Raw genomic sequence first — 16,051 nt, 5'->3', positions numbered from 1 at the left:
TCCTAAGGAAATTTGTATATAGCTTGAAACTAATTATTGCTTGTTATACCAATTATGAAAGTTTTTTTATGATGTTTCCTTTTACACTCACAGAGCCTTTATTTGATACAATAAACATGACATTGAAAGAACTGATACTTAATTAGTTAAACAAATATTGATTTTCAACTTAACACTATCACTTCATTTGGAATAGCATCATTCGTAACTTATGCAAGATATGTGTGCATTGAATTTGAAGTTTGCAAGGGGCCACAGTATATTGTAGTCATTGAACATAAGGGCAGTGATGAAATTGAATTACTACTACCCTTCACAGTGAACATTAGAGCCTGTCGTGAGGAAGTGATCTAATCTTGCTCAGGAGCTAGATGACATTTTGTGTGAGATTTCATTATGCATTAGGTCAGTGGAGAATAAGAGGAATATATCTCCATTAACTTTATTGTTATTTGTCATGAGGATGAAATGACATCACATTGGGCCCTGATGAGCATTAAGAAGGATTATTTGAGGAAAAAAACATACCACACTCCAGCCGTGACATGCTTGCATCTTTGTGCAGGCTGTGGTGGCCCAGCGTGGCTCGCCTCATCACACAGGAAATTATGCGCATCCAATGTGGCGGGAGCTCTCCTGAGCTTTCCCTCCACACACTCCATCTGTGTCTGTTACTATGACCACTCTCTTCCGAGACCTGGTAGCCTCTCACACTTTCTTTTTTCCTTCTTTCTCTGCTCTGATCCATAAGTAATCACAAGTTATGATGGCCTAATTTTGTTGGCTACTCCTTGAAATATAAATGAACACAGGAGCTATTTTGTTGAACTTGTTCTGGCTATGTTGACAATATACCATCAAATGACTCATACAATGATGTTGTGTGACAAGCCGTAGCCATGTTATCAGTACATTGCAGTAGCTTCCTTCGAACATCATGTTTTACCACGAGGTAAACATTGACCACATGTGCAATTTCAGGTTATGTACAGAAAAGCATGGTAATGATAGGAATGATATAGTGCTCAGTCTGAATTGAAATATGATGTCCAACTGAATTCCAGTTTTGATGAAATAAAGAGACATAGGCAGGTAGTAAAGGAATGTGTGACCAGTGGAGTTGTTACAGTGAAGCATTCAAGTCATGACTAAACTATGTTTCGATGTCTTTCTCTTATCTCTTTTCAGATACATGCCTGTATCCACTAGGCATGAATGATAAAACCATCAAGGATGAACAGCTATCTGCAAGCTCTGTGTACATGAATAACACTCTCTCTTTTGGACCCCAGAATGCAAGGTCAGTAAAAGTTGGCAGAGGTTCTCCCATAACTTTTCTCATGTGATACACATGCGGTTTATTATATGGGAGCTCTTTGCAGAAATTTAAGCATGCTATGTTTTATTGTACAAATATTGTGATAACACTGTTGCAAAGCCTTGGTGTAGTGTAGATTTGATAAGGAACAATGTGACTCTTCAGGTTTGTTCCAAGTAGTCTATGTATTCTTTTGCAGCAACTTGGTGAAAATGGCTAATTGCGCTTAGTATTAGAACAAGTATGTTGATAAGGGACATGGAACTCTAGAATAGGTAGTCATTTTTGCCTATAAAGAAAAGAGTTTAGTCAGTAATTTATACCCCTTTCAGGTAATCGTGGATGCGGATGATAGGAGCATCAAGTCGTAAAATTTCGATTACATGAACGGGAGAGGAGTCAAAAAGTGCGCATTATTCTGATGCTGCTATTATGCGCATTATTGCAGCATGAGGAGTAGATCGAGAATACATGAACGCGTTTTACGACTTATGCGCACTAACATTCCACAGTTCGGTCAAAGGTCACTCGATTTCCCGCACAACCGCTGATTGCTGAGCTTGAGCGAGAGCTGTGCATACACGTGAGTATATAGCACCGGAATCATTACGTCATTGTAGAGGCGTGCGCAGTAACCATGACAAATACTCCCGTCTTTCGCACCGTTATATGAACGGGCGCTCGTAAAAGTAGTGCGCACTTCATGGGATATATGAACGCGATTTTGAATACTTCATCCGCATTATTTGGATGCGGATAATTGAACCGCGATTACCTGAAAGGGGTATCAGTTTAGTGATATGTAGAGGAGGGAGAACATAACATTGATATATTTCATGATAGTAGCATGAAAGTTTGGTATTTTTTCTCTTCTTTCTTTTTTTCCCCCACTATTAGTGGCTTGAAGATTATGGTCAAGCTTCCATCCATATAAGGACAAAAATCATCCAAAATATGTAATCATGTGACACCAAAGTTCAGATGAATAGTTTGTTTCCTGATCAAGGGAGAATGAATAACCACATTTGCACAATGCTTTATGTGATTCTTTCTAGTTGGCCCCCTATACCTTGAAATTTTCAGACCACTGTCATTAATGTGAGGGTCTCTTTCAACCACTTCTATCAAAGCATATGTGCACTTTTTATTTCAACTGCCATTGTAACATGCACACACTGTACCTGCATCTTTCCACCATGTTTATTACTGCAACTGATCGCCTGGGTTAGCCCACTCCTAGTAGCTGTCATAGACAGCTGAGAAAAGACAGTCTAGAATCTCAGAATTTATGTTTCCCAAGTCTGCTTTACTAACAGAAAAGATCCCATTATATCTTAATCAGTCTGACAAGACTTTCACACATCAAAGAAACTGTGTTTAGAAACATGTTTCATGCTACTCTAGTAATTTTCTTCTTTTTTTTTTTTGAAGCGAACGTGAATCATGTACATGTATCTAATATCTTAAAAATGTTTGACTAGTGGTGGCCAAGAGGTAATTCCTTATTGTTTAAGTTGTGGTGGTTCTGATATTGGTAGTTGTGACAGTAATTATGATAGTGTGAAAATAATAGTTATAGGAGCTGATTAATAAGTATCACAATTATGGTAATGATAATGATGATGAAGATGAATATGGTAATCATAATCATCCATATTATCATCTTAAAATGACAGGAAAATAGCAAATGATATGCTGGTTCTCACACCATGCCCACATCCATCTGAAGGGACAAATCAGCCTTAATACAATAGGTACCCACCTCCAATCCGTTCAAAAACTGGACATCACTCTGATTACACTCCATTTAGTTTGAACTTAATGACCCTTTTTCATTGCTAAGATGTAATTAGTCATAATATTCCATTCAGTCAACAGCTGTTTAACGTTAACAAGACCATCAATGAAATCAATAACTTTTCCCTCACCAAACCACCCACTGGAACCTCCCATGTCAGTGCTTGGTGTGTATAAAGCCACAAGTCATTTCTTAATCATCAATGCCATTTACAGTGAGTCAGTGTGTGTCTGTCATATTCCATAAGTTCATTTTTTTCTCCACAGTAGGGGAACTAGACAATGTCATAGGTAGCTGCTCAGTCATGCCAATGCCCTGATTGAATCAATAATTTCTTAGCTAATCTAGCTGGTGCTGATTTACCACTTAGAAGTGAGGAAACCCTGCAAATTGATGTGGTAATTCGTTGGTGGGAAACGGTGACAAGACTACTGTGTGGAGGGCATGTAGATCACGCACTGTTGTGTCTGCCCAGCGGCAGGATTGACAGCTGGAAAAACAATCATAGTCCAGGCAGATGTCTGATGAATTATTGCTTTTTTAAGTACCAACAGATTCATGTATACCATTTTACAGTGACCTGGAAATTTTGATGAGTCTGGGTTTGAGACTGACAGGAGGGGATGACTGAAGAACGGTGAAATTTCCTCAGAAGGAAAGCATTTGGTGATACATTATTGGTATCATCTCAAAACATTCTAGCCATATGTCATATAAATACCTACATTTGTGTGAGTGTGTTTAATTTATCTTTCATGTCATACTGTAAAACGAGGAATGTTTGCATGCATTTTCATTTCGCGAATTTCGCGAGCGCCAAAATTTGCAAAATTAAAATGCATTCGAAATTTCTTGTCTACACTATATGCCTTGAACACCAGAGGCAATTCACAAACATTTTATGCCACGAAAAAGGCCATTGGCTCCAATTCGCAAAAATTTCGTGCCACGGATATATCATGTTCTACAGTATTTGTTCAAAATATTGAAAGAGGTTTTAACAAATTAGGTTAATAACATGTTGACATAAAAAAACCCTTCCACAAAACCGATGACACCCCTTTCAAAAAAAAGAAAGAACAAAAAAGCCCTATGAAGTTCTTCCACATTGATCTGATAACCCACATCGCAAAAAGTAATGGGAAAATGAAATCCATACTCCATGTAAGCTGAGTAAAGGGGTGGTGCTGATTGAGTAAGGACTTTTTCTAGCAGAATGATGTAGAATCATTGGGAAGCTTGGCATTTCCCATGAAAGTCAATCCCATGGAGGGAGCCATTGCATTTGCACTGGGAAGAATTCGTTCACACATGATTTTTTTTTTTTCCTGTGTCTTCATAAGTCTCCCTGTAGAAAGCTGTATTGTAGATGACATCAACACATCTCTTGTAACAGGGGTGGGGTACTGAACTTACAGGGAACAGAGAGGCAGATATTATGGTTCTTTGGTTGAATAAATCTTTATCCACCATCCACCAAGATACTTTTAAAAACCACGACTAGTGCAGGCTTGCAAGTATAGAATTGTCCATCAGCAAAATAATATGTGCACCAACACGCATTACAGTACAAATCCTGTTCATAGACTAGGACATTAGTAGATCAAAGTCCGTACATGCTGGAAACCATACTTTTCTCTAGATTGGGCTGCTTGCAAGAACATGTTATGCACACTTATTCTGAAGAATTACAGGGATTCCTTAATATATTCTTTCATAGTCAGGCCAAAGATTGAAATTCCTAGTCTCCTCATGATACAGTCCCCTTAAAACCCATTTAGTGCAGAACTGATAGAAAGAGGTAACTGCCAAATCTTCAAAATTTCTGCCACACATATCAGCATATATGTGCCTTAAGTGCAAGTGTACCTTTTCTGAGTCATGAACCCTAACATTTTATGAATTAAAAGCAAGGGGAAAATTAAAAAAAAAAAAAGTTGAATAGACTAGATGTATGCAAGGATCAAGACACCCCTAACACAAGGACTTATAACAACTGTCAAAGCAACAGCCAGCATACATGCGACAGCTGTGAGTGCAACACTTTCCTCCACTCATGGAAACTGGGGTAATAATTATATGCAATAGTGATGCATGATGACTAAAGTGAGGCTAATTACAGTATAGTCACAACATGTTACATTTTGTAATGGTTGTACAGAATTCTTGCCCCTTCATAGAAATCCATTTAGGATGTTGAGAAATGAAGTCAAATGAAACAATAAAAACCATGGAGCCATGTTCACCATTTCCTGAAGCATCATCATTACCAGAAATGTCCCTGTTCAATGATAGATCAGAAAATGGAATCATGCTGGTGTGAACAGCACCACTGGCTATTCATAGTGGATGTAACAAGAGTTTATTTCACCTTAGGAGAGGATTTCCTCACGGATGTGTTGCCTTTTCTTCTACTGTCTATTACCTATGTCGCAGCCAGTTCCAAAGTATATTTTTAACAGCAAGGAAGGAAAACAAAGTGAAAGTTTTTAATTTGGCCAGATCTTTGATACTTTGATAATGCTGGTTAATGCCAAGGAAGGATGTGAGATGACTCTCAAAATATGGGCATGCTGTTAAAGAAGACCTATTTATTTTTTCATAGAAGAACCATGAGTCAAGTGTGTTTGTTATGTATGTAGGCATTATGCTATGTTTAAGCATGCATTCATGTGAATTGGTAAGCTGAACTTTTATTTCAAGCAGCTTGATTTAGAAATGTTGTTTGTGTTCACTTAGTTTCTTAATGTGCCTTTGCTTTTTACAGTCAGGTCAAGTTATACATTGTGTGGGATCAATGTGTAATTATTGGATTTGATAGTGGGCCACCTGGCTTTTTTGCTTTTTCTGCCCAATTTTTATCATTTCATAATATCCCTTCTTAGAGCAAGATAAAAGTAATCAACATTCGGATAATTTTCATCTCATAAATGAAAATAAGAATTAAAAGGGGGTTATTGAATATTTGTATCACTTTTTTGTCAAACTAAAATGCCAGTGTCAATCCCCTCCAAAACCCTGTATTGGTCAGATTTTTTTTTACAGTTTTAAGACATGTCTTTGAGAGGGCATATTGATATGATTATTACAATTAGCTACAAAGATATGGGTCACCATGCAGAGAAGGCATCAGATCAGTCTGTGTATCTCCATGTTTCTCGGTTTGATAAGATTCAGTCAAGTTTGATACACAGGTAGAATGCATCATGACATTTAAATAATTTTGGCAAATGTGTGGTGTGTGTACCTAAACCTGTATGGATAGATAAAGTATGATACATAGAAACATATTTGGTAATGTTATTTGGGAAGGCCAGTTTTTCTTGTTAGAGAATTAAACAAAAATTTGTCATGAGCATGTTCTCTTGTAATTACTATTATGTTCACAGAATAAATAAATGGAACTTTTACAGGGTGCATGATTCTACACAAAACTGGCTGTAAGTATTGATGGATGCACTATTGGATCAAATATGACTCATATTTGTCTTTTGTTTTTGTTTTGTTTCTTTCTTTTCATCCTTTCAGACTTCACCTTAATGAAGGAGCTGGTGCATGGTGTCCAGTCAGTGCCAGGCCAGAAGCCGCTGGCCCCTACGAATATCTCCAGGTAGACTTGCTCAACCTCACTGTTGTGTCGGCCATTTCCATCCAGGGCCGATGGGACACAGACTATGGCATGGAGTATACTCAGTTCTTCCGCATCGAGCTTTCGCGGGACGGCGGCCGCTCGTGGCGCCGCTACGTGCAGAGGAATGGAGAGGAGGTGAGCTCTAACCTTCATGAAGAGCTAAAACATGCCATGTAATGTAGTCCATATTATGCCAAGACTCCAAGGTTTTCCTTGATTTAGCCAATTGTTTATGAGAACGGCATTTTCATAATGAAGCATTAAATGTCTTGTAATCACATGCACTCTAGTAATACATGTATGTAGCCCCATTAAAGGATCGTAAAGCACCATTTTTTCCCCTTAAGTTTGAAGTAAAAAACTATTAAAAAAAAGACAACTTTTTTTTTTCATCAGAACTAGTACTTCTTTAGTACTCATCTGTGACTTGTTTGAATGAGAAAATTGTTACATCTCACCAATGAAGTCAAAACAAGGGACGGTACCCTCTTAAATCATAGAACTGGTATTAATATCAATATGTAGTTTTAGGAAAAATTTTTACATTTAGGAATACCTTGTTGCCATCATCATGGGTTGATCATTATCAAAGGGAGTATTTGTAATTGAAGCAGAAAAGATGTACATTCACACCAACATGTCTCTTGTTTGCCAATACTAGGAGATCCAAGGGAACCGGGACACCAATACAGCTATGACCCGACACATCAGCCCCCTAATCATTGCACAGGTGCTCAGGATTGTACCTGTTGTCAGGGTAACAAGCTCCGTCTGTATGAGGATAGAACTCTATGGTTGCAAGTGGCTGGGTAAGTACTGCAAGCATTCAGTTCTCTGCACAGCAAACACAGTGCCTTAATATTCAGTCTACCATATTATGTGTAAAAAAAAATACACATTCCCTTTTTCTTTAAGCAGAGACATTCTAACACATCCCCTGCTTTGATCACACTGGATTCAAGACAGCAGTCGAGGGATGTGTAATACTATAGCAATGTGACAACTTCTCCATTGGGAAACACATTCGAAAGAAGCATTTCTCATGAACTTTATTGAATCAGACTGGGACAGGTTTCCAGTCCACCTGAGTGAATACATCAATGGAAAATGAATGTCACAGATGTTTTTTACCCCTCTCCAATGGAAAACAAACAAAACAAAAACAGCAAAAACACGAAAATCTAAATGCAAAGCGTACTGTTCTGCACATTGCAAAGGTGTGTTGATACACAGTCAAGCCAGGACTGTGTGTGTCTTCATGTCTTCTCTCACAGTTCTGTATATAAAACAAATAAGAAACTCATTGTGGCCTTCCATTACAGAGGGATGATTGACTCCACTGACTTCACCTGTCTTTGTTGCCTAGCAACCAATGCAATGCCAGTCTGCTTCTGGTATTTCTACTCATGTGCAGAAGGGATGAAAGCTGTGTATGGGCAGAGTTAGAGACTTTATGTAGTGCCCTTGAAATAGGCCTCTGAGCTAGATGTGGCTCATTTATTTTAAGGTCAAATTAAACCTCAGAGTCATCTCGAGAAGCTCTGTATAGGAATTGTGAAATTGTGTATGCTTCGTATTGTAGGTAAACAGTGAACCTTCAACTTCTGTTGTCTGTATAGCAGTTGGTTATATAGGTCCCTTCACAGCCTCTCTGAAATGGCTAGAATTAATCCGTTGTCCCTTTTGCATGGTAGGTCTCACTGTCACGCATGAGAAGGGCTGCTAAAGGATGGTAAGGTTTTACTTTTAGATACACAGCAGCTCATTGCACTGGCAATGTGCCCAGTGTGCAACATTTGTACTCTCAGTGCAACAGACCTCTTTATTTTCCCCACCCAGCGACTGATTGGCTAAAGTTCCCTTGTGGGAACCTTGCTGAGAGCATGAAGAAATAAGAGTGACTTTGCGAATGTGTTAAGGCTTTGTCAACAGAACTGGAAATTGGAAAATTTCAGGTGAAGAGAAGAACAGATAAGGATGTGGATATATGAGTGTGTGTGAGAGACTGTCATTGTCAAGGAGGAGGAGGCAAAGAAAAAAGGGTGGAAAAACATGATGCTGTGAGAAAGGAGAAAAATAGACTGTGAAAAGCTGAGAAGGGAATTTGATCTTTTTGAAAGCTGTAGCAGAAAGCCCTTCTGTGCATTCACCAGGTTAATGGGGCAAATATCCTCAGAGAGAAAGTAGCTCATTGTAGGAAACCACCATTTATCAAATAGGCCTAATGATGAACTTCTAAGTGGGGATTTGAAATAAAAAGATACCAAATCAGCATGAATGAGACGAGATGATGTTGGCTTCTGTTTGAAAATTATTTGCCTTGCCTAAAAATATGCTTGTGCTTCAAATCTTGATTTTTATGTTTGAGCATACTTTCTGACCAATACTACCACAATTCTGATTTATCTTCACTGTAACATTAAAGGGACTGTACAGTACTGGTTGAGGTGGGGATTCATGTTTTGAACATTCCTAAGTGAGATAATGAAAAGCCTCTTATGACATATGAAAGAGCATGTAATTTTAAGAAGGATTCAATGTTTATTTGATAAAAATTGGTTTTTAAATAGCTGAGATATCCAAAAAAGTGCTAATAATAAAAGGCAACATGCCACAACTTTATTAGGATCTCTTTGCTTCACCTTGTTTTCGGATATCTCAGCCATTTCAAAACCGATTTCCATCACATAAACTTTTGATACCCCTTAGAACTGCATGCTCTTTGACATCTCATAGAGTGGTTTCTGAATATCTCGCAAAACGTTAAAAGCTAAATCCTCACCTCGACCAGAACTGTACACATCCTTTAACCACTAAAACAAGAGGCTAACAAGTTTGTCTGTAGCTAGATTAATGAATTCAACTGGGTTGTCAACTTTCATAACTGGAGTAACAGTGTAAACTTCATGGCAGTCACTGAGGTTATAGTAGCAAGAAAATAACACGGGGAAGAGAGTTTAATTGTATCAGTTGGTAATGATGCAGTTCATGAGACAGAGCAAGAAATGGTGGGAAATAGGTCGAGAATTTCCCACAGCAGTGCAGAATACCAGTGACTGTGTTTGTACAGCTTGAAGCATTACCCGACAATAACAAGAAAGTGCAAGAGTGAGAAAAAATTGTTATGTCTCTGGATGATATGGGATCAGATTTCATCTCCTTGGAGACTGAAATTGAACTGACCTTTCCTGACCTCCAGGAGAGTTGGATTTTTTTTTCCCTTTGTTGTGCAGGGAATAGGCATGTTTGGAATGTGGGCACATAGTAAAGGCAGAAGTGGCTAAATTTCTTTCTTTTTCTGGCTTTCATGTCTCTCTTTAGAAGCCATCTTGACTTGATCTGTTTTAGATTCTTATGCTGACCTTGCCTTTCTCTCTCTCCCTCTCTCTACAATGTACAGTGTATGTGTCATGAGAGGATCAATTGGTATGCTAAACAAGTGTAGAAAGAACTCCCCCTCTTCTCCTTTCTCTCCTTTTTTTTCCTCTCTCTCTTTCTCTCTCTCTCTCTCTCTCTCTCCTTCATTTAGCAGCCCCTATTCTGGAGTGTAATCAGCCTGAGGCTGTTTTGGGGGTAGCAATTATTTCTAGACAAGGGCTAAATGAGCCATTAGTATTTAAATTGTTCCATCTCAAGCCAGTTGACAGACCTTGTCATGAATAATCATGCTTCTGTACATGATGATATCTGGCTCCTGCTAGATAAACCTTCTCCACTGTCCAAGCCTGCAGAGTTGTGCCTTCTCGGTGTCCATCACTCGAGTTATGCTATATGTATATCACCATCTCAATGTTTTCATTCCAGTATGGCACAGGTATATTTCCCCTTCCTTTCCACTCTGCCATTCTCTCACCATTAATGTCATCTCACTCTGTAAAGTCAGATCTTTTATGATGGGGGTATAAATGTTGACATACAAGATGTAATCAACAAGTGTTTCATATATTGATAAGAACAGATGCAGAAATTTGGCTGATGCATTTCTTGATTATGAAGAGTTGTATTTCTATGTCTAAAATTGTATATGTGTGTATGTAGAGAGGGAGAGAGATAATGTGTAAAGATTTTCCTTTCCCTCACTATATAAGTATCTCTCATGCCACTTTTTTAGGGCCTATACTTATGATGGATGATTTGATTTTGAATCATTTTTAAATGCCACATTTGATTGTGTTAAGGCTAGAGTACAAGTTCTTGGTTGTCAGCAAAAAACGGTTTTAAATCCAAAATGAAAGATACCTGGTAATTTCATTTCACATCATTCTTATAAGCTTGCTCATAATGATCTTTCCAAAGGCAGTTAAAAGCATTACACAGACAAATGGGTTTGTTTATTCAATTGAGTGTGACTAGAACCCTGTTCATGATGTGAAATATTTCTTTAATTCTTTATGTGCCATGGTATCAACCCCCTGTGTGCCACATTATTTTGAGACACCAACGTTGTCATTCTTTGGAAACACATTCTGTTTTTCAAATCCATGTAACTTTTATAGACTTCTGTTTAGCTGGGCCTGTAGTAGGAAAAGTTGTAGAGAAAATGCCAGGCTTTGCTTTGATGTAAATTTTATGACTAATCTGTGAATATTGCTTTTCTTTCAAATGCGAGAACTACATTATTGTAAAAAGGCATGACTTTTGCACACAAAATAGTGACAGAAACTTAGAATTTACACACAAATTCATTAAGGAACACCGCTTGCTTGTCAATAACCATATAAAGTGCAAGTTATACGTGAAAGGAACAAAATCGCAAGAAACGTTTTCATTGAACTGTGGCTTTTGGCAATTTATCGATCGGTTTGGGTGGGTTTGTGCGTTTCAGTAGAATATGCGAAGTTGGCACGCCGTCGACTGAGTCAGGCATGCGAAGGTGGCACATAAAGAGTTAAGTTGTTTCATGGGTAGTCCAGTCTTGTTTCTTGCATGTCACTGTGAGGATTCCTACTTTAATTTCTCCACAGACCATTTGAAGTCATACTCCATGCCTGTTGGGGACACACGAGGGGAGTATGTCTTTGAGGACCTCTCATATGATGGCTATACGTATGAAGGGAAAATGATGAACGGGCTGGGTCAGCTGACTGATGGCATGTTTGGTCACAGCAACTACAGGCTCAGCCCCCTCAATGTCCCCCAGGGGTGAGGCTTCATTCATTCTAACAGACTTTTCATTTCTTTATCACCAGGGCAGTGATTCAAGTTATTGTGTGCCGGGGAAAAAGAAATGTGTGTTGTGAGCAAAATGAGTATTATGTCAGGTTGAAATATTCACCTACAAAGTGATTTACAGGGTCTTAATGTTCAAACATATCCAATCCAGTATCTAACTTTAACAAGTGTCAGTCTGAAAATGATGTTGCAGTATCAACTTCAGCATCACTTGCTGTTGAATAATAGTTATGTTGAATATGTATATTGTGTTTGAAAAGCTATATTCAGTACAGAAATAAGATCAGCTGATGTTTGTTTGGCTAGATTTAAACATCCGCTTCAAGATGAATGCGTGTAATGACCACCAATTCACAAGCTTGTTATCTATCAAAATTCCATGGTCTGTTTAAGAGTTTTGATGTGATGCACAAGAAAAGTGTAAAAAATTACCTAATAAAACGTAGGATATTGTATGCAGTAACAATAAAAGCATCATGTCTCACACTGAAAACAACCATATTGCCTTCTTGATAAACCTGCGCCGTAGAGAGTGGGACTGAGTCTGTGTGAATCTCCCTATATAAACACAGTATTTGTATGAACATCCTTATACTCATCAATGTTGTTTTTTATGTTTGATTATCCTCAACAGGTATGAATGGATAGGATGGCGCAATGCAACCCATAGTAACCCAGAAATTGTCTTTGAGTTTGACTCCCTGCGCAACTTCACCAGCCTTGGATTCTACGTCAACAACTACTTTTCCAACAACGTAGAAATCTTCCAGGGAGTAGAGGTCTATTTTGGTATCTTCCGTGACCAGTACTCACCGCGTTCTGTCTACAAGACCATTAGACAGGACAGAGACCATCAGGATGCGCGATGGATCACGATTCACCTGGCCAACCGTGTGGCTCAGTGGCTGAAGGTCAAACTCTACCACCGTGGCCGATGGATTCTCATCAGTGAGGTCTCATTTGAATCAGGTATGTACAGTTTTTGTCACCTAGCTTTGCTGCTATTTTTATTCCCTGAACATTCAGTCATTCAGTCATATTACTTTGTTTTGTTTATTTATTCATTTTCTATTTTGAGGAAGCTATCTCAGCACTACAGTATTAATGGTACACTTTTTGTCCTTTGTTTAGATGTACAGTAAAGCTGGCTTACTCAGTGCTGGAGGCTAAAAGATGCCATGACCTTAGTAGTCTGTGTTGCACTTGTAGTCAGGCTGTGACAGTGCCAGATTTGAGTAGTATTTGATGGTCTTCATCTTGTTTTCAAATATCAGTCATGAGAAAATGACTTAAAAATTTTCTCTTTCTCTAAATGTAGAATTAATGTCTGCAATGAATGTTAAGTTATCAGTATTTCCTGTTAACCTTGAGGATAGTACCTTTATGAATGATTCAAGCAGTGCTACTACAGTATTCAATGTCAATTTGCTTTCTTTGTGACTTTCTCAATACAACAAAAAAGTCTATTCAGGTCAAGGACACACACAAGGTGATTACTACTGCTGTTAAAAGGGATATGGGCAGCTAAGATTACCCTGCATTATTTCACCAGTGAATTATGCTCTTGCCATTTTCATTGCACAGTTCAAACCATATTTCCCCATATTATTGAAATCTAGCACTTCACTCACTAACAGTCTATTATTTTGATTTAAAGGGTGTGTACGGTTCTGGTCGAGGTGAGGATTTAGCTTTTAACGTTTTGCGAGATATTCAGAAACCACTCTATGAGATGTCAAAGAGCATGCAGTTCTCTAAGGGGCATCAAAAGTTTATTCGATGAAAATCGGTTTTGAAATGGATGAGATATCCAAAAACAAGATGAAACAAAGAGATCCTAATAAACTTGTGGCATGTCGCCTTTTGTTAACCAAATGTCGCCATTTGAAAACCAATTTTCATCAAATAAACGTTGAATCCTTCTTAAAATTACATGCTCTTTCATTTTTCATAAGAGACTTTTCATTATCTCACTTACGAATGTTCAAAACATGAATCCCCACCTCAACCAGCACTGTACAGTCCCTTTAAAACTTATACAGGAAACATACAATATCATGGGGAAATGTACTCAGGTTTCTCCATCATTTGCCCTAAACTTTTTGTGGAGAATTATACCAGTGTATAAGATACCTCGTCCAAAGCTCTAGACTGCACTGAGCAGTCTATAGAGCTTCAAATTATTTAATTCCAAAGATATGCAGCAGGATTTTAATAATGATATCAATCATGGCGTCCAGGTATTAACTGTCTATCAAGCCTTTGTAGGTGAAAGTCCCCTATTTTGTATTTACAGTGGAAGCATAACTCTAGATTACAATAAAGCTATAAAGCTATATTATATTAACAATATACTATGTGGTAAACCTTCAGAAATTGTGGTGTGATTATTTTATAGAATTGCTTACAAAATTCAGTACTGTTTACAAATTAGACAATATAGTTTGTGGTGTTCTATTTTTGTGAATTTGCAGTTCAACTGGTATTTGCAGAATTAACAACTCACAAAAATATTACCTTTTGTAACACAAATACAGTATATACCATGTCAAAGGTGGAATGTTGCTAATTTCCTCTCTTGAAAAGTAATGACGCTTCCTTCCTATTCCATCAGTATGGTCCTAGATTGCGATTCAATCACTTGTGAAATTGTTTTACAAGTTTCAATTTAAAATATACCCATTGTGACATATGAAATGCAAAAATTGAAGCCAACTACTTCCTGTGAAATATTACATCTTGTATAATGATAATCATTGTGTTGAAAGGAGCATTTTGTGTCATTAAAATAGAAGAAAATTGAAGCTTGTTAATGTAATTGTTGTATGCTGTAGTCATTATAAATTATACACTGTATGGGCTTGTCTTATTTTTGCTTCTTATACTGTAGCATCAATATCTTGGCAAATGTCAGTCTAACACCCACAGTCAGTGTATACTGTGCACATTTAAACCAGATGTATGCACACCTGGTAATCTAATATGGTGCTGATTCAATTCATGCTGCACGGTATGAATGTGAAACATAAACAGTATCAATTGCTGAACATGACAGACGGTAATAGAGCAGGGTTGTATCGGTATGCCTGTGGGCAGGTCTTGAGCGAGGTGGCAGAAAATCAATACTCTCTGTCTGCCCTCAGTGTGTGTACATTATCTCTTTTAGCTGTTTAATACACTGTCAGGTAGCATTGAGTACATTATGTGTTCTTGATCTTTGGCTTCCCTGGTCTTCTGTTTTTTTCATTTCCTGAAATACATGGAAACTATTCTTTTAAAAATGGAAAAATCTAAAAAAGTAGAGGGTACTACAGTGATAACTAGCAGTACTGTTCAAACTCTAATTAAAATGGTGACTTTGTGGGATTGTTTCAAAGTGGTAGATTTTGTAGTTATAGAATTGTTTTAATTGAGCCTTTGTCTTGAATCATTATGATATGATTGGAGCTTGCATTTAGTCATGGGTAGAAGCTTGCACATGTACAGTTGCCTGGTTATCACTTTAGACTGCATAAGGATGTTTGTTTTATAATACTTCACATACTTTGTATGCTGTGGATAACTCTTGATTCTGACCCACTGCTTGTTCTCTTCACATTTGCATGTTTTTCTTTGTTACAATATATTTCATCAGTAGACATATTTACATGTAACATATCGTACGATATGCTTGCATTGATGCGTACACTTATTATTTTGTTTTCTCTCCCCATAATCAATTCAGTGCTTTTGCATTTCATGATATATAAATGTAGTTTATAATGCTTGGTGAATTCATAGTTGCCTTTGATGAATGCACCTCAATCTATACCTACAATGTATGCTGGCATTTGTACAATATCAAGGGGTTCAGCAACGATAGTTGCGACAAGCTGTTTTACAGCATACACATGTATGATAATGATAGTAATTTTAAAAAGTTGTCAGACAGGCCTTTCTGAAGGCATATATGAGAGAAGAGTGCCAACAAAGTTGATATCTCCCGGAAAACATCTTCCTTACAAGAATTCATCAACAGCATCAATTTTCATTTTATTTTTCACCAAAGATTTTTTTAAAGAGTGTAATATTGAACTTGTATGAACTATAGCATTCAGACATTAAAAAAACCTCACTCATTTTCTAATGTACA

At 37.6% G+C, this 16,051-nt stretch overlaps 1 protein-coding gene across 1 annotated transcript in view; it reads left to right on the top strand.

Annotated features, from left to right (window-relative positions):
- The window catches only part of LOC140240468 (discoidin domain-containing receptor 2-like), a 47,286-nt gene that overhangs the window by 15,319 nt on the left and 15,916 nt on the right, over nucleotides 1-16,051 (top strand). The window contains exons 2-6 of the mRNA XM_072320239.1: nucleotides 1,189-1,300; nucleotides 6,645-6,882; nucleotides 7,409-7,556; nucleotides 11,712-11,889; nucleotides 12,554-12,888. Of these exons, the coding sequence (XP_072176340.1) occupies nucleotides 1,189-1,300; nucleotides 6,645-6,882; nucleotides 7,409-7,556; nucleotides 11,712-11,889; nucleotides 12,554-12,888 (1,011 nt within the window). The remainder of the gene's footprint in view (nucleotides 1-1,188; nucleotides 1,301-6,644; nucleotides 6,883-7,408; nucleotides 7,557-11,711; nucleotides 11,890-12,553; nucleotides 12,889-16,051) is intronic.

Source organism: Diadema setosum, chromosome 17 (assembly GCF_964275005.1).
Source record: "Diadema setosum chromosome 17, eeDiaSeto1, whole genome shotgun sequence".
NCBI lineage: Eukaryota > Metazoa > Echinodermata > Echinoidea > Diadematoida > Diadematidae > Diadema > Diadema setosum.
The sequence above is the reverse complement of the archived record's forward strand: the minus strand, read 5'-3'. Positions and strand labels throughout refer to the sequence as shown.